The sequence below is a fragment of the Alligator mississippiensis genome, chromosome 14 (assembly GCF_030867095.1).
Source record: "Alligator mississippiensis isolate rAllMis1 chromosome 14, rAllMis1, whole genome shotgun sequence".
In the NCBI taxonomy this organism is placed as follows: domain Eukaryota; kingdom Metazoa; phylum Chordata; order Crocodylia; family Alligatoridae; genus Alligator; species Alligator mississippiensis.
The window spans coordinates 38,635,575-38,654,222 of record NC_081837.1 but is presented as its reverse complement, the minus strand read 5'-3'; the positions used below and the strand labels follow the sequence as shown (position 1 = coordinate 38,654,222).

At 49.1% G+C, this 18,648-nt stretch overlaps 1 protein-coding gene across 8 annotated transcripts in view; it reads right to left on the bottom strand.

Annotated features, from left to right (window-relative positions):
* Window positions 1-8,081: 8,081 nt before the first annotated feature.
* FOXP4 (forkhead box P4) overlaps window positions 8,082-18,648 on the bottom strand; it is a 136,322-nt gene continuing 125,755 nt past the window's right edge. For all 8 annotated transcript variants that reach the window (XM_059717243.1, XM_019482776.2, XM_019482775.2 and 5 more), the window contains exon 17: window positions 8,082-18,315. In XM_059717243.1, coding sequence (XP_059573226.1) covers window positions 18,171-18,315 — 145 coding nt within the window. In that variant the 3' untranslated portion in view covers window positions 8,082-18,170. The remainder of the gene's footprint in view (window positions 18,316-18,648) is intronic.

The window sequence follows — 18,648 nt, the reverse complement described above, 5'->3', positions numbered from 1 at the left end:
GCAATTTACTTTAGCTCCCTTCCTTGTTAGATTTTCACTTTTCCTTTCTAGGCTGAACCACTAGCAGGTGGATTTTTGGTTCGGCTTTTTTTCACATAGACCTGAGCTTGATTGAAAACCAGACATTTTCAGGATTTTTTGTTTTCAAATGACCATTTCTGCTTATTTCCCAGAGTTTTCGTCTGGGGGCTTTGCAGATCATTTCCTTTCCCCATTCCCAGCTGCACTGTGGCGGTTCAGTCAACAAGGGAATGGGGGCAAAACTTAAAATTTTGTGCCAACTCTGCAGCCGCAGAAACTGGCACGAGCGGCAAGAAGGAGTTCCTACTTTTATACAGAAAATCATAGGGGTTAGAGAGCTACAAGCCAACGGGCCAAAGGAAGGGAACAAGTAAAGAAACATCAACACTGTGGTAACACACTCAGCACCTTAATTTCCCCCCCATACCTCTGGAGGGGTCCCCAAACAAGCTCTCGGGAGTAAAGGGCAGTCCTTTTTCCCTTACTCCCCAGCGCTTGGGGGTTTCTGGGAGTTCAGTACAAATTAACCCAGCACAGCTCTGCAGACTGGAACGGGCTCCCAAGGGAGGTGTGCTCTCCCCTACCCTGGGGGTCTTCAAGAGGAGCCTGGACAAGCACCTACCTGGGGTCGTCTGACCCCAGCGCTCTTTCCTGCCTAGGCAGGGGGTCGGACTCGATGACCTACCGAGGTCCCTTCCGACCCTAACATCTATGAATCTATGAACTTTTCCAAAGCTAGATTTAAAATAAACCACCTCATTAGAAAATGAAATCAATCCTGTTAGAAAACCAGCAGGACTTAACATCGTCTTCCAGGGTGCTTTGGGGTTTTTTTTCCAACAGCATTTATTTTATTTTTGGTTTTGACAAGATCTAATAAATAATTTTTATGAGTTTTCTGAAGGACACCAACTACCTACTTCGGGCTTGTTTCCTTCTCAGCATCTGTGACCAAAGGACAGATGACACAGACGTTCTGGAAAGAAACTATGTTTAGCTTCCTGGCTTTTGTGGCTTGATATGGGCCAGGATTACTCACCCTGACAAAAGTCAGAATCTTGTGAACTCAGTTGCATTTTCCTTTATTTAAAAGGGAAAGAAAAATCAAGTTTAAAAGCACCCAGGGGTATATGCCACAACTCAGTACAGCCTGTGGAACATCACACACAGGCCTAGGGGATGCACGTCATAGCAGATTAATTGAAATGGTCTCTCACTCAAGAAATAATGAGGATAATTTGCCTGTACCAACTTCATCTCAGGGCCACTTATTAGCACAGGTCCTTCTGCAATGGCCTATTCAGAGGCTGAGCTGGTTCTGCATGGGACCCACTTTGCAGGTTGCATTTGCACCATCAGCAAATTGGGTGCATTGGCGCCAATGCCAGTGATGTTGTGCACGCCAAGAGAGGATGTAAAAAGGTCCCCAAAAGAAGCTGTTTGCACAGCAGAGCAAAAAACAAACACTCCTGAGCCTACAGAAGTAAAAAGTGTCACGTGTGCCTGAGGACCATGTACTGGCCCGTTCCCCTAGGTACCACCTAGCCGGGACTACTCAGACACAGAGCACTGCTGTAACACAAACTCCTGCACACTAATATTGGGAAGAACTTGAATTGCATAAATTTGAGGTGGGCACCAATGGAAGGCACTGGTGCCCTGTTTCTGTTTAATACACAGGACATCCGAGCTCACCATATCTCCAGTCTCTCACATAAATATCTCAAAGCACTGGCCACCTATTGATGAAATGACTCTGACAACTCCATTGTTATTATGCCATCCCTACGCTACAGATGGGGACATGGAAGGACAAGGACTGGACACGTCACCATTGCAAACTTGGTGAGAAATGGTGGCATATAGAAACAAATTTTTAGGGCATGTCTGCTCTTCACGGCTTACTCAGGTCACTGGCACCTCAGCTAACCAGCCCGGGGATGAGAAACCAAGGGCTTGCTAAAAATCTTTTAACCAAACGCTTTTTCATCAGCAAATGCCAGTGCATGGAAAGCAACACACTACCTGGACAATGTGGAGTTCAACAACCTTTCATTTGAACCTTTCCTTGAAATGGTCCATTTGCACACGTGGGGAACAGAACATTTTGATTATTGATCTTGAAGCCATTTTTCAATATTTTCAATATAAAAAGGTAGCAAATCAAAACAAAACCTTTCCAAGACACTCAGTGGAACATCCCCAGCTCTGAATTTCATTTTTGTGGGAAATTACAATATTTTGGGTGTTAGAATCGTAGAATCAATGGACCGGAAGGGACCTGGAAGATCATCGAGTCCGGTCCCCTGCCATGGGCAAGAGGTTAACGAGCTCAACCAGGCGCTTATCCATCCTCCTCTTGAACACCTCCAAGGCTGGGACCGTACCACCTCTGCCAGGAATGTGCTCCAGGTTCGGGTTGTTCTTACGGAGAAGAAGTTCTTCCTTATGTCCAGTCTAAATCTTCCCTTCAAACTCATGTTGTTCCAGTCAAACTCATGAGTTCCCCCTGCAATGGAAAATATGGTCCCCAATCAGCTCCAGTGCAAAGCTTTCCCTGAATTTCAGTGTCCTTAGGGGTGCCGTGCTCCCAGGCATACCAATTAGGACTTCTAGGAGTATATCCCATGGCTCCAGTGAGATGTGGGAAAACTTGTGAGTCCTGGACAGACAGGAAAGATGGTGGGAAGGTGCTGGCGGTCTATCAGTGGGTTAGCCAGCATCCTCACTGCAAAATTACCAGCTCGAGTGATAACTTTCCCCAGCCATCAGTCTATAGCTCTTATGGGGCCTGGCTTAAGAACCTGGGTGAAACCAAGATTCAACTTGGGGGAGATGGTTGTGTGTGTGTGGAGAGAGGATGAGTTAGGGCAGGGGTGGGCAAGATGCGACCCACAGGCCAGATGCAGCCCGCCAGGCCATTCTATCCAGCCCGCGGGGCTCATAAAAAATTTAGAAAATTAATATTTCTCTGCCCTGGCTGCCTGTTGTGGGGCCCTTGATGTCTTGCCAAAACTTAGTAAGCGGCCCTCCACCCAAAATAATTGCCTGCCCCTGAGTTAGGGACAACACCTGAGGAACAGTAGGAGTTAAAGCTGTAGTGAAGATGCCCCTCTATTCGGGCCAAACACCAGCAGCCTCCTGCTGAAGCCAACAGAAGCTGCTGGAGCTCAGCACCGTGCTTGAAAACTAAGCCACTTAGTAGGCATCCAACTTTCCTGACCCACACTAGCAAATTTTGACATAAGTGATTTGTTTAAGTTCACACAGGAAGTTTGTGGCCAAACTAAATCAAGCTCTGTTATCCCAACTCCTGCCTGTGTTTTAGTCACAAGACCATCCTCCCCTTCAGGGGCACATTTTTGCAATCTCTCATCCCTGGAACATCGGTCTTTTCTGGCTCACATGGAGGCGAGATTTATGCCAGCTGAATCTGACCCCTTCAAGCTTGAACAAAGATTGGACCAGGCTGGGTTTGTCACTGTAAAGGCTGTTTTGCCACAGTCCTGACCATCGGCAGATTCTTTGCAGCTTGAAACGAAAAAGCAAAATAAATCAATCAAAATAAATCCTTGCAATCTGCAAAACCGTGCTGCAGCAAAGCGGTTACCCTCACATGAATGGGGCCGTACATTTGAGCCCACGTCTCAGAACAGAGCCGAGCTGTAACAGACTGAGCCGTGTTTGACTAGGGCCAATGCCATAACCTCCTGATCTGTCTAGCATAATTACCGTCCTTTGCACACGCAGAAAAATCGCTAAACAAAATATTCTCAAATCATTCTGCTCGAGGAGGGGGTGAGGGGATGTGGTTTGCGAGACTTTTTGAGTGAATGACCCCAGTGTTTTATATTTTCTGCGAAAAGATTTTCATGAGTCACGAGCTATTTCTGTAAATATTTGAAAAAAAAAAAAGAAGAAAAAAGGAAACGGACATTTAAAAAAATAAAACAAACCAAAAACGTTCATCTTCTGCAAATGGAAAAATTCAAGCCTTTCCCCTGCGCTCGTGCTCATTATCCCTAGTGGCTCTGCGCATAATCTTCATTATCAGAGAGGAAAGACAAAGCCGTACGGAAAGACGGTTGATCACTGCACTTGAATCAGTAGCAATAGCTCTCAGCTACTCCCAGTAGGAGTCATCGTGGGAAAAAAACCCCCAGATGACTAGCTATGGGAGGCACTTTCAGCTATTCCATTCTCCGTAGCAATCAGGATACGGGCTTAGAGTCGTGCCTGATGGATCCACAGCGCCGGGCGCTGTACAGACACTTGGGAGAGCCCCTGCCCCAGAGAACTTACACTGGAAATATACAGGACAGAGAATGGGCACAGAAAAGATAAAATCATGTTTTTCTTTTCATAGTGTCATACAGAAATTAATGGATTTGAACCCCATCAATTAGGAAGCCCATGAGAGAGCTGGGACAGAAACCCAGGTGTCCTGAGTATCCATCAGATCCATTAATCACAAGACCAACCTTCAAGTGTTAGCGATGCACAAATATTCTGGTCCCAGTTTCCTGCAAGGAGTCATGCTGGAAACTCCAGCGCTTGCCTGTGTACAAGCGGGAGGTGCTGTGCTGTACGAACTGTAGGGGAATGGTCAGCTTCTGTACTGCCAGTGGAAATCACTGGAAAGGAGAAGTTGGTGCAAAACCACAGGCAAATTTTCAGCTGTCTGCAACCCCAAATTGGCCCATTTCTGTGCAAACCAGTGGTGCAGCTTCCAAATTTAGGCATTTCTCTTCTTTTCAAAGTAAAATCACTTAAAAATGGGCCTGTTTGTCCTGAAAAGAAGACACAAGCTATGTGAAAGGACCAATTTTGAAGTTGTGATGACACATTAAAGTGACTAATTTTTACAGAACCTGGAGATTTTCAGAGCAACTTTTTTTTTTCTTTTTACTCACTGCTCCCAGGAGCAGGAGGAGACAAACACACACAGCTAGTTTTAAATTGCAGCTTAATAAATTTAGGAAGGGATTATGAGATGCGGTTGCCTGTGATAGCAGACAAGAAGCCCTTTGTTCTCCCCATTCCAGGCTCCACGCATAGCAAGGAAACTGCAAGGGTTTAGTTATTTTTCTAGGTTTCTCACAGGGGGTTTATATCTAGGTTTTGGGGCATGATAAAATAAGGTATTTATGCACATTCATTTGACCGTGTCATCCATGTCATACATATTTTACCATGTTTTTAATGGATAATAACATCTAAAGAGGTGATTCTTCTTCCCATCATCTTTTCTTACAAAGGGTCTAAACTCTGCAGACCCTAGATGTGACTCACTGTTGCTGGTTTCATGGATCAAATTTTGCTCCTAGCTGTACCCCCTGTGAATTCACACCACAGGGTCTGTATTTTACTAGTTGGATCACTCCAGATTACAATGGTGCAGCTGAAAGCAAAAACTGGTCTGCTGGAAGTTTCTGAGAGATCTTCATTTCTCTCTGTTGCTCCCTTTGCTTTGCCCCCAGCGCCTACATCCACATGAACCCCATCATTATATACAACTAGCAAGACACAATATGCACATACCCCCATTTATGATACACACACACATATGCACACGCACACACATATATACATACACACACATACACATATGCACATACATATATACACATACACATATATGCACATGCACACATGTATGCACATGCACACATATATACACATATGTATACATGCGCACACACACATACACATACACAGATGCGTATACACATATACACACACCTATACACACACGCGCGCGCACACACACATATATATAGACACATACACACCTTGTACAATAATGCTCAAATCCAATTGCAATATCTCCAGTCTTCTACCAAACTCCAGAAATAATGGAAATAGCTTCATCACGCCGTGGAAGCATAAACGGCCTAGATCCATAGCTGGCACAGTTGGCATGACTTTTGTTAGCCTTTTTTGGGTACTAGCAAAGTTTGGAGGCTTGCAGGGCAGCTTCTGAATGGCAAAAATAAAAATTATTGACAGAGAGTCTGGATATATTTTTACTGAAAATTGCTCATTTAAACTGGATCTCTAGTCCTTGAACAGAGGTGGTCACAAACCATAAAAAAGGCAATCCCCTCTTTTTGAAATCTCAGCCCAGATACCAGTGCTCATATCCTAGCTGGTTACTCCGAGAACTGAGTGGTGTTAAAGAGAAATAGAGATAGGAAACACTCATGCTGTTTGCAACAGCTCCCTGCAAAACCCTATCATAAAACAACAATGGAAAGGTCTTCAAAAACCCCTTGCAAGTCTCCCGCCAAAGGAACGGGCAAGCTGATATGTAGCAGCGCCATCTGGTGACTCGCTTCAGAAAAGCCTCACCAATGGCTGCAAACGTAGGACAATTTGCACCGGCTAAAGCTCAGGGCCTGCGTGCGTATATCCTTTATTTCGTACCCTCGACTGGTGAGCGGGGGAGGAAAAAAAAATCTCAGCATATAACCCCTAGTGTAACAGCCTGAAGTTCACTGGGTTCCTCCCAATATGTCTAAAATGAGAGATATTTATCTTTAGAAACATCCTTGCTTCGACATGATCCACTCAGGGCCCGAAGGCACTTCCCAGAAAAGTCTCCCTACTTGAAATACGGGAACAAGGTTCTGCTCTTGCTTACAGATCCGCTCACTGCGACATGAAGCCTGCTCCTCTTTGCTCAGCGTCTCTAGAAACAGCACTGGTTAAGACCAACAACTGCACCACAGAAACAACCTTGTCCCAGTGTCCGAAAGGCAGAAAGCCGGTAAGACCTCGTGTCCATCAGCAGAGAGCTGGAAGAAATGACCCTGCGACTGGAAAGGAAGTGAGATGTGATGCTTCCTAAATAAGCAGGGAGTGAGCCTGAAGTCGGAAGAGTCCTAGGTTGCAACTGGCACTTGTTACTACAGGCTTAGTCTTATTAATTGGGTGATCACAGTAAAATACATTAGGAGTATGTGTCTGAGGGGCTGCGATGAAGTTACTGGTTCGGATGAAGCAAGAACCACCCCAGCACTGTGCTCAAACCTGAGTCTAACTTTTCTTCTGCACGTACAAACACAAACCAAAATGACGTTTTTGCAATGCCACGCTACCTTTCCTCACGGAGGTTCCCCAAAGGCTTCTGCCACCAACATGCAGCCACCTCTGGGGTGAACGCGGGCCAACAGGTAACAGCCTCTAGATGGTTGTATGAAGAGGGGAATTTTGGCCAAAGACACAAATTGGGGTTGAAGAAAGTAAAGGGCTCAGCATCGGCCCTGCTCGGCTCCCACTGGAGTCAAGGGTTAGGACTTCCATTGGCATTGCCTCGGCCCACACAAACAAGACCTCGGCATTGAAGGGCTCCTCACAGCCATCATAGGTAGATACCCTGCTCCAGAGACAGGAGTCCAGGCCTTTCTGCTGCCATTGTCAACCCTTGATGCCATTGCAGGCACCGGCGGTGAAGGAGCTGGGTGGAGGCTGCACACCGACCATCTTCCTGATCTGGATGGTGGTTCAGACAAAAAAGGGCTTGCATGCCTCCGCAAACAGCGTATAGTCGAATAGTTAAAAGCACTAGCTCCAAGTGCTAAATCAACCCAAGCATACGTTTCCCATAACAGCTTCAGGTGAGCTAAGGATCGTGACCTTAGCGACAGGCCAAGGAGGAAGCACTTTAAGGAGGTGGTGGGAACCAAGACAGCAGCGTCCTGCAGGGAACAATCTTGATTTAAGCTCAAGGAGATGCACCTTCCCCTATCTCTAGCTTGCGTGGCTCTGAGATGGACGCAGAACATCAAGCAGTACTGGAGAGGCAGACCTCAGCTCTCCGGTTGGCAGTGTTAGAGGTACATATTGTCCTGCACCTGTACCAAATGCCTGTGTTTTTAAGGCCTTACTATGACATCCAACCACAAATAACTTTAAGACCAGGCAAACACTGAAAAGGCCAGGAGGAGTCATTTTCTTCCTCCTCGATGACCAAGCTGGCATTTATACCCCATCCCTGCCCACCATCCCCATGAACAGAAAGAAAGAGGTAAAACAAATAACAGGCAGCACAACAGCAGGATAGGTAATTTATTTTATTGCATTTTATAATGCCATTGTCCATACAGATTACATGCAGCTAGTTCTACTGTACAAGGGTTTACCGTCTGCCAAAGCAGACACACGGAAGTTCAGAGTACAAATACACAGCAATGCTATTTCCTTTATACAGCATGGGGCTATGGCAGTGATGGGGACGGTGGGAGAGAAAAGGTCAAGGTTTATACACATCCTCCCCCCACCTTCCCTTCCTCCCCCTTCACACACGCTTCCCACCTTCCACCTCCTGAAGGATCTGATCGTTAGGCGGACAAATGCCAGACAAAAAAATAAAAATAAAGAAGAATTATAAAGTTCCTGGAGGTCTAAACCTTCCCACCGTGCCTCCCTCCGAACCACGAGGGAAGAGAAACAGTCTCAAGGGTCAGAATCGTTGAGGGGGGAAGTTGCCGAGCAAGGAGCTCGGACGGGAGTTTGGTTCAAACTTGGAAAGCGGGAACCGTTTCTTCAGACACAGGACTCCACCTTGTCCCAAGCCTGGGGACCGCGAGCAGGGACAGCAAAGTCCCTTTGCAACCAAGCGTGCTCAGAGCTGGGAGCCCTGCCGATGGCAGTGAGTACTGCAAACGTGAGGTCAGGCCGGCCTGGGATGCACTTAACACTCCCTCTCCTCCTTCCATATACCCACGCTAGGAAGCCACGTCAGGCATGGTGGAAGAGCCTATGGATTAGAAGTCACTAGTCGTGCATTTTGGGGTGTTCCCGCCACCTGAGATTCAGTGAGAGATTTGGAAGACTCTATTGCCTAGGTTGTGTAGTGGCCAGAGAGGCAGCGCTCTGACCGGTGCCGAAGGTGAATGGAGACGTGCACGGGGGCAGTGGATAATTTCACGGAGAGCTTCCTAGAGGCAGGGCTGATCAGCAAATCCCTGGGACCACCAGTGCGGCCCCTCTCCCCCACTTCCTACTCTTCCCAGGTAACCCCATTTCTGCCACCCCCCCAAGCCAGCTCCATCCTCCCTTTGAGCGTTCAACACCTGAATGCCCGCTGGCGAGCCACCCTTTGCTGATGGCACCTACGGTCGCAGCAAGCCAAACCTGGGGACTTGGTGGGCAGCTCGTAATCCAGCCACCCTATCCTTTGCCCCGGCTCTAAACTTCCACAAAGCTTCCAAGGAAAAAAACCCAACAACAATAACATTAATAATAATTAAAATGATGACATTGGATATTCATGTAAACAAAACAGAACCTTTGGTTTAATTCAACTTCCGCTGTTTTTGTCGTAACTCCCCGCCTTCCACCTCTTGGTCCTTCCAAAGCAGCACAGATTGGAAAGGATTAGATTGGGATGCCAGTTCCCTTTTTGTTCTGGTTTGTCTCTGCCTCCCCCCTCCTGCATCTCTACCAATACTAGCTACACACAAAAGGAAAAAAGAAAAAAGCACAAAACCCAAGGCATAGTGACAGAGCGAAGAAACTCCATGGAAAGTCAATGAGATGCATCAGAACAACTCCCCAACTCCGAGAAAGGAGCCAGAAGCCTCCTGGGATGTTTTCCTGCCCAGAATACTGCAATGAGAGCTAAAGGACCCAACAATGGAAAAGAAAAAGCACTCGTGTTAGTAGGTTTAAAACCAGTATATATATATCTCAATATATACAGACATACACCTTTCTGCCACACACCGCTTTTGGTCCTTTATCCATCCCCCTCCCTTCCACATTAGACGCATTATTGAGGTAAAGTACACAACCATTAAAAAAAATGCAATGGGTGAAAATAAGAAAACCCCACTTAAGTACTGTACGTTGTTTGGCTGAAAGCAGAGGAAGGCATGAGATGGTCTCTACAGGACTGTACCGTAAGTATATATAAACAGGAAAAGCCACGCCAGGCACCAAAGAGAATGAGCTACATTTACCCCTGAGTGACGAACTGGATTCATTTAACGTGGCACAGACGCTTCATGTTTCTTGGCTGGCCGGAGATGGACAAGGGGTAAGCTCAGAGCTGTCTGACCTTGCAAACGTGGGCACAATTAAAAACAAATCACATCTATTTAAATATCCGTTCCTACAGCGCTCTTCTGAGCCAGGGATAAGGAATTGCAAAAAAGCATCAAAGACATCACATTTCAGGAGCAGAGGAAAAAGGAGCACAAATAAACCGTCTTTTCTTTCTGTAACATCATTTGCATTCACATCCTCTAGACAGCTGTGTGCGTGCGCGCACGCGCACATGTGTGTTTGTATAGACATGTGCATTGGCATATAGGTGTATATTTTAAGAAACAGTGTGATCAATCTACTGAGGACAGTAGGGAACTATTTGGCTTACCCAGTATGGTAAGAAGTGCTGGTGTCAAGGCTTGGGCTTTGAAGTTTCAGGATCGGGCCAATGCTTTTGCTGAAACACAAGGATAACACCAGGATGGACAGGCATCAGCAGAGGAAGTGATAGCTTTATACCCAGTTGCGTTGCAGAGAAGAGGGACATGGTGCGTTCCCTATGCTTTATGCGCATCTCTGGATGGATCTCATTTACTCTAAAGAATATGGGAGCACTTCTCACGCCATTACTACGGCTGAGCGTTGGTTAGTTGAGGGGCAGTAGTTCCCACTGGTTTATGCTGGCAATGACATCTTTGGAGAGCTAACATGAAGTGGGACCCTTAGGACTCAAGACCCCTCTCTCAAGCTGATGGAGCCACATCGACCTCACTGGTGTCCCCAATGTCAGTCTGGTCTGTGCAGACAGACGTGCATCCTGACCCTCTGATCACAAGTGAGCCATGCCAAATGACACCAGCTGGCACTTCAAGACAACCATCTTGGCCTATAACAGGAGCTAAGCCATCCTAACTAGTACGTATTCTTTCACAATGCAGTCAACCCTGAAAGCAGTGGCATCACTTTGAATGTTTCATATGTTGGTTGCCGGCTGATTTTCGTTCGGTTGTGGGTCAGATTTTCAGAAGCAGGGCAGCTCCCACTGGTTCTGGGTGGGATCACTGGGGTGGGTTATTCCTCCGAGAAACCCAACATCCAAGCTATGAAGTGAACCTCGCTGTGAACCTAAGTGCTTGTCTGTGCGCATGTGGTTTTGCAAGTGGAGCATGCAAGATATTTTCTTAACACCAAACAGGCCGGTTTCACTCTCAAAAGGAAAAGTGCAAAAGAAAACAAAGAAACAATATTAACAGTGAGCAAAAGGCATTAAGAGTTGGAAACCCGTTTTACAAGTTTAGTCATTTAAAGAAGGGGGATGCAGGAAGAGACTCGTAAGCCACGCTGTTTCCTAAACACCAATTTTTTTTTGCTAAGCTGTATCCCTTCAAGATGCATGCTCACGTACGATCCCCGTGACTCTTTGCCAGGAAGTCTGTATCCCGTGAAACAGAGGTGGCTTGCTAACATCCAGTTGCAATGTGAGATTCCAGAGCAAGCTGCATTTATTGGGTGGCAGGGCAGGAAATCTCAGCCTGCAGCATAACACACGGGGCTGCTCAGAGGCTAGACCTTGCCACTAAGTCTCTGCAAGCAAACCCTTGAGGTCACATGGAAGCTGGGTTTTTTCATGGCGACCTAGGCACTGCTTGTGTGCACTCTCTTACAAAATCTTCTCCTTAGAAGTAACCAAAAACCCAAATACCAAAGAATTTACCTGGCCCTGGGGCATATCCAGTCTGTTGGGACAGCCACGCATCGGTGGCATGGTGGAATACTACAAGGAGTGACGCGAGACATGGAGACCGTGCCATGAGAAGAAGTACGATAGTCACTCATGGGGGAGATGTGGTTATTTAAAATAAAAGCAAACGAAGCGGGAAGAAAGAGAAGGTTCTGCTGGGCTGGGAAAATGCCTCACGCTCCCAGAGTACATCTGCTTTTGGGCTGGGTTTTTCCCACCCCACACGCACACCAGACTGCTCTGACCCCACGCCGAGCCGTTGTACCACACACAAGTCGGGTTAACAGTAAACTGAAAGCAGGGAGTTGTGACGGGAGAGACCCGGGGCACGAACACCCAGAGACATGCATGCAAACTCCACTTACGACTTTAAATAACTTGGTAATAAAACACTGACTTCCGTCTCTGAGGCAGCGAGCGGAGGGTTTTTTTCCTCCTCTTCATCTAGCGTGTTGTAAAGCTAGTCAGCTATAGTCAGAATGACACATCCCTGGTATTGCAAGCGAGGGGGTCTCTCAATGAACCAAGCTTTTCATCCGATTTCTCCGCAGTCCACCACAAAGGAGTTTTTACTTTCTAGGAACTTCTGCCTGCAAACACGAAGCTCGTTCAGGACAATTCCCACTGATTTCAATTGCAGTAGGATTGGGGTCCAAGAATGGACCTGATGCTCGAGAGCTGCTCTGTGTTGACTTCTGTGATGGGGATAGGTCCTTGGCATGAGTTGAAGCTGACCTGGAGTACCCACTTTATACCTCTGAATGTTAAAAGTGACTGGAGTCTGTTTCCATTTCAGTCCGATGAAGGACATGACCCAAAGCCTGTTTGAATTCACAAGATGTATCCCACTAACTTCAAGGGGCTTTGGATCAGGCCTTACGGCTCCTCACAAAATGCTAACGCAGCCTCATCGCTAAGATAAAACGTCAGCATCTCCGCTCAAGAGGCAGAACGCATCCACGACTGCTCCCACCCTGCTCGTCTGAACCTCTCCTGATGGCTTACAATGTGGGTGATGGCCCTGAAGGTTTCATCAACATGTGCTCCCATCCCCTTGACTCGTGGAGTTAACAAACCCAGACAACGAGGCAGAGGTTTTGGTTTGAACAGAGACAATTATATTTCCAAAGAGAGACGGCTTCCTCAAGTAGGGACAGTGAACAAGTCAAACCCTCATCATCCTGACTGTACAGTACCGAGAAACACCATGGTAATACTGGCGGCCCACGTCCATAGCGGCACCCCAGAACACCTGCGGGTGCCCAACAAACACACGTTGTACCAGGCAGAGTGCTTAAAACCAGGAAGGAGATAGGCAAGCCGAAGCGAACGCGACTGCACTACGACTTGGGCTCATCATGGAAGATACCCACAATTTACAAGCTCCCAGCCCCAGTGCACGCAGCTGACAGAGCACCCCAGTGGTCAGTGCATCTAACGTAGCACTCGGCATCCTATTCCTCTTTGCAAACTCAAGTACTTAGGAGGCTGGCTGTATCCTCAAGAGAATCTGCACATTTGGGTCCCAGAGCAAAGAGGAATCTCTGCTACTGAGCAAAGGCAAAGAGACCAAGTTAAATACTTCTGGGGACAAAGAACGGGGGAAGCCCTTTATGCAATCAAGGAGCAGCTCCATTCCCCTTAAACAGAACAAGGTCCCCAATGCAAGATTTAGATTTGTATAGTGAACGCAATGGAATGGGGGTCTGAGGCTGAAATAAGATGGGAGGGGGGGATAAGAGGCAGAGGGACGTGAGATGCAAAGGAAGTCTGGAGACAGACATCTCCAACCCCTACTCACCTCACCTCTAGTGCGAGCTTTGTTACTGCAGAGCACTAAAGCATTAAGTTTGGTCTACCTTCACCCATGTGTACAAAAAGCGCCTGTAAACTTTGGTTTAAAACAATAACTTAAAAATGAACCGACCTCTGGGGAAAAGTCCTGATGGGCTTCTCTTTTTGGCTGGCAGGGAGAGAACAGAATAAAGCCATCGCGCATATGCACATGCACAAGTTTGAGCAAAATGTTTTGGTTTATGCTTCTGGCCTAAGAAAATTCTTTGGTCAACAGTTAAGCCAAATGCAAAACAGTCTCTAGACGGCACCAGCGTGAACTTGGGTAGAGGCAAGGCGGGATGATGTAAAGGAGCTCTAAGAACAGGGGCGGTATCCCTGTCTGGCTGCTGCCTCTGGGATCCACCTGCGGTCCAGGTACGCTGGGAAGACCAGGAGCAAAGTTCTGGTTTTATTCCCAGCTCCTGCACCTCACACCGGTTTGGGAGGCAGAGGAGGAACCCAGACCCCATTCTTCCTCCCTTTTGCTGACGTGTGTGGCTATCTGGTCCCCCAGTTTCCAAACAGGCATGCAGAGACCAAGTTACATTTGCTATTGCCTTCTGCCACTTGCTGCAGCTGCCTTTGCTTCTCCTCCTCTCCCTTCCCTCATCTCAAAGAAGGGCTCTTTCCTTTTAAACCTCACATTTCACCTCCCAGCAAGACTGAACCTTCCAGCGGCCTCAGACACACACCAGCGAGAAGCGGTGGAAGCGGGGAGAAAGGCATGTTCAGTGGAGACATCTAGCGTGGGCTCTGGGGAACAGAAGCGGTGCGTGCTGGCAGCAGTGCTGACTGCCGACCGACTCCGTGAGACTCAGCTCTTGCAGCTGCAATACAGGGAAGAGGTTGCTCTTCCTTCCCCTCATCCCCAACTTGGTCCAGGCAGAAGAAATCCCTATTGCAAAGTCGTTAGGACTTGGATCTATGGGAGGCAGAACTGAAGGAATGGGGAGCACAAGGAAATCTGGGTGAAGGAAGAGTCATTGTCACAGGTAACACAACCACCTCCGAACTCAAAAGGTCTTTCAAGCCTTTGAAGACCTGGGAGCCTCACCCAGCAGCTGGGTTAACTATGGGGCTGATGCTGAGCAATAAAATACTGTTGAGAAAGCACAGGCTGCCAGGCCAGCAGTGTAGGGGCTGCACTACTTAGCTGTTATACAGACCCTTCCTTTTTGAGGATTGCAACAAAGCAGCAGCAAACAGCTTTTCATAGAAGGGGTCCGACCCCAACCTTGCCTTTTGCCCATGGATGGGCAGGGGATGCAGTGGGTGGAAACTCCTAGCATTGCTCTGCAGTGACACCTCTGCCCCCCTCCACACTAATCGCTCTGGGATCTGGGAAAGAGTCCGTTGCTCTGCCAGGGTCTGGGTGGGTTGGCAATGGACAGGGGGATTTAAATCCCATCTGAGAACCATCTTCCTTCTTTTGATTTGGCTGGTTGGCATGGATCAGCTATGCTAATACAAATGGTGGGATTTAACAGGAAGGACCGGGAGGCCAAATCTGATCGGGAAGCCTCTTTTGGAGCTATTTGCTCTGGGCTCTGCTGACAGCATGGGACGAGTTGCCACTCACTGACGGCAGATACGGGCCTGGGGTCTGTGAGCAGGCTCAGGGGGTAGCCAGAAAGGAAGGGGCACCTGCAAGCTCTAAGGTACCCAGCACGCATGCTGCCCTAGTGCTCCCAATACCGAGCCACCAGCGAGGGACAGACCCTTCTGGGAGCTATCCCAGCTAAGGGCCTGTCAGCAGGCAGAGGGGATGCCACGCTTCTCTCCCTGCCCCCTTAGTGCCATGTCACCCCATGGATCTGAAAGCACCAGGCAACATTATGGAGCTGCTGCCTGAGCAGAAGATGGGCCTGTGTCCCAACCCACTTCCTTCCTGAGACCCTAAATCAATTCCCCTCCCTTGGCCCCAACTCTTTCCCTTGCACAACCTGTGCCACAGACTCCGCTGTTGAACTGAGACTGCATCTGGCATACTTAAAGGGGAAACTGCAAAGAGAAATGAGGCCCGACTTCCAAGGAGCACCCGGGTATTTGCTGCTAGTCCTTAGAGCTGGGCTGGGTGGGTAAGTAGCGGGGACAGCTTCAGCCCCACAGAGATGTACTGGGGATGGGGAGAGGTTTCTGGAGGCGTTGCTGTGGGAATGCTTGGATCCGAGCAGCCTAGGGCCACCATCACCCTAGAGACACCCCTTTATGGCTGATGGCACAATGTCAGCCCACCCACAGCAAGAGGAACCGTAGTACAAGCAGGAGATGCTGAACGTCTGTCGGGTTTTCTCCAGGTTTTCTTTGCCATTTGCCTTTGGGATGGGAAAGGGAGCAAAGGCAAGGGCTGTGTGGAGAGAAGAGGCAAGAGCTGCTTTGTGCGCGCCAGTGATGAGTGCAAGCTCTTGTGCTGTGCTCAACACCGAGGCTTGCAGAAGTCGCAAAGGACTGGGCAAAGGCTAGAGAAGACCCACTGGGATGACCTAGCAAGAGACCAAACCCTTTCAAAACATGCCCATCTTTCAACATGAGAACCCAGCCCCATAACCAGAGCTTCATCTCACCCACCGCTCCTGGGAGCCCCTTGGGAGCAGGACAGGTGCCCCTTTGGGTAAGCCAAGCAAAAGAAACCTTTGGCAGCTTGCTGCAAAGAGGGAAGCCCTTGGGTGTGCTGCGTCCCGGGGCGCGACGCGAGGTAACGAACACAACGACTGACAAAAACAAGAGGGGAGGAAAAAAGGGGGTGGCGTTTGGTTGCATTTTTTTTTTTTTTGGCATTAACATCCCGTCTGTGCACCTGAAGTTCAGACCTTCTACCCCTAGACATCATTTGGTATCTTCCCATCGTGACAAAGAAAAAAAAGAGCTCAAAAGCAGATGACTGCGCCTAGCATACAATACTCTGTACCCGAGCCTCCAACATGGTAAGGGTGGCAGGACTCCAGGCTCTGCGCTGTACAAGCTGGGAGACCGGGTCTTGCTTAACACTTGTGAGCTACTGAAGCAAAGGGTCCTCTCCTCCCAAGCTGCAGCAGTGGCATTATAGTACGTATTGCTTTAGGATCTGCGCTGTCAGCTAAGGCAGCTCAAGCTCTGCTTCAGTTCAGAGATCCTGTCCAGGCCCCACTCTTCCTCCTTTTGATTTGGCTGGTTGGCATGGGTCAGCTATGCTAATACAAACCAGGACTCGCCAGGTAACCCAAGCGAGGACAGCTCACCAGACGCACCTTCCATGCTCTACCCTTTCCTGACGTGCTCTGCAGCAGGGAAGGGAAGAGGAAGGCTCAACAAGGCAGGCAGAGGCCCTGCTCTACAGTTCACCCCATGAGAACATTTCACAGACATGGAGAAGAAAGGGGGATGGAGGGTAGGCAGGGGATGGTCAGGTACAGCATCCTGCAGAGAAGGGCTTGAGTCTTTCCCTGAATTCAAACTCCCATTTGACCCCCCGTTTTGCTCTCTGGGGCCCAGGCACTGGCTTTTAGCTGGGCCCCTGGCAGCCTCCCGACATTTTCACAGGAGGGGATGGGGAAGGGAAAGGCATCCCCCCCTTCTTTGTGTCTGAGAGCAACAAAATCTTGAGCGTCTGCCCTTACTGTGAAGCATGTGTTCAACCGGGTAATGACCACCACCACCTCAATGCCGCCCAGAGCAGGCCGGGATTGGGAACAGACAGGGTGAGGGAGGGGAGACAAACACAGGTTGGCTATTCTGTTCTCCAAGTGGTTTAGTATTTGGCGGTAAGACCCATTGGAGGCTACAGCGCAACGGGGCTGCGTGAGGTTACAGCAGGCTCAAGTTCCCACGGGCCCAACTGTTTCTTTTCATCCCCAGCCAGCAAACAAACCAAGATGGGCACGGGGTGAACTTCCAGGCTGCTGCAGAGGTCTCGTGTCCAGCTGCTGCTTGGATATCTGGAGGTGGCGTGCATGAGGGAGGGGGGGAGTTCAAGGTTTCTCCTAGTGCAATGAGGAGAGGGAAGGCAATTGGCAGGCTTCTGACTTCACAGCTGATTCTTTCCAGCGGGGAGGTGTCGCCGGGAAAGCTGACGGAGGCGCGAGGCTTGGAGGGCAGAACGTGGCTTGGTGACGGAAAAGAGCAACCACACGGTGCAAAGCAGCCCACTGGAACAGCCCAGGCGTGGACCGAGACCCAGCAAAATACTGAGAAAGAACCGATGCGACAGGAGCCGTCTTCCTTTTGCCACGGAGTTGGGGGAGTGGGGAAAGGAGGGAGAAAATTTTCGGATAGAAACAACCTACCATCCTCGTTCACCAGTCTCTAGCCAAGGGAGGGAGTGGGGGGGAAGTTCAACGCTCTCTTGTTTCCTCGTTGCTCTGCGCGGCCCCCGCTCTGGGAGTCTGTCAGAGTCACCGAGATGGGGATGGGGACGGGGAAGGTGAGGGAGGAGGGGCGTGCCGTCAGCAACAGGTCGCACTGAAGAAACCCTCTTGCTTTGTGGAAGTGCCTTTAAGAAACAGGTTAACGCTGAAGGTCACCTCGAGGAGGTGGGAGCCGTTGCCATGTCTCTGACCGGGGAGGGGGGAAGTGCTTGCCCCCAGGACAGGAGGGAGGGCCCTTAAGACAAGTCCTCCACCGGCAGCTCCTCCTCCAGGTCCCTATCGTCGGGGATCGTCACATTCTGGTTGGTGCTGGCCATGAGAGAGACGGGCCTGCTGTCGTCCTCGGCCTCGGCTGGTTCTTCCTTAACGTGGACTTGATGGCTGCAGGGGGACAAGGGCAGTTGCGGTTTAAAGCCTACGCTGAAGAATCGAGATGGGTTAGGGAATGGGCTGCGGAGCCTATCCAGCCAACGTCATCAGGGACTGCAACCAAGAGCCATTTTGCTCTGACGGCTGCAGGTCATAGCGCAACAGGCACCGATGCTCCCCGAGCCCCACAAATGGCTTCCTTGTGGGTATCAGCCACATTATGGCCGGACTGCCCTTATCCATACCGGGTGCCCTTCTGAGTCAGCCCAGGGTGGTGTGGAGGGATGCATGAGCTTTGTGCAGTCCCACGAGCAGGGCCATCCATTCACCGCCATTCACCGTTCA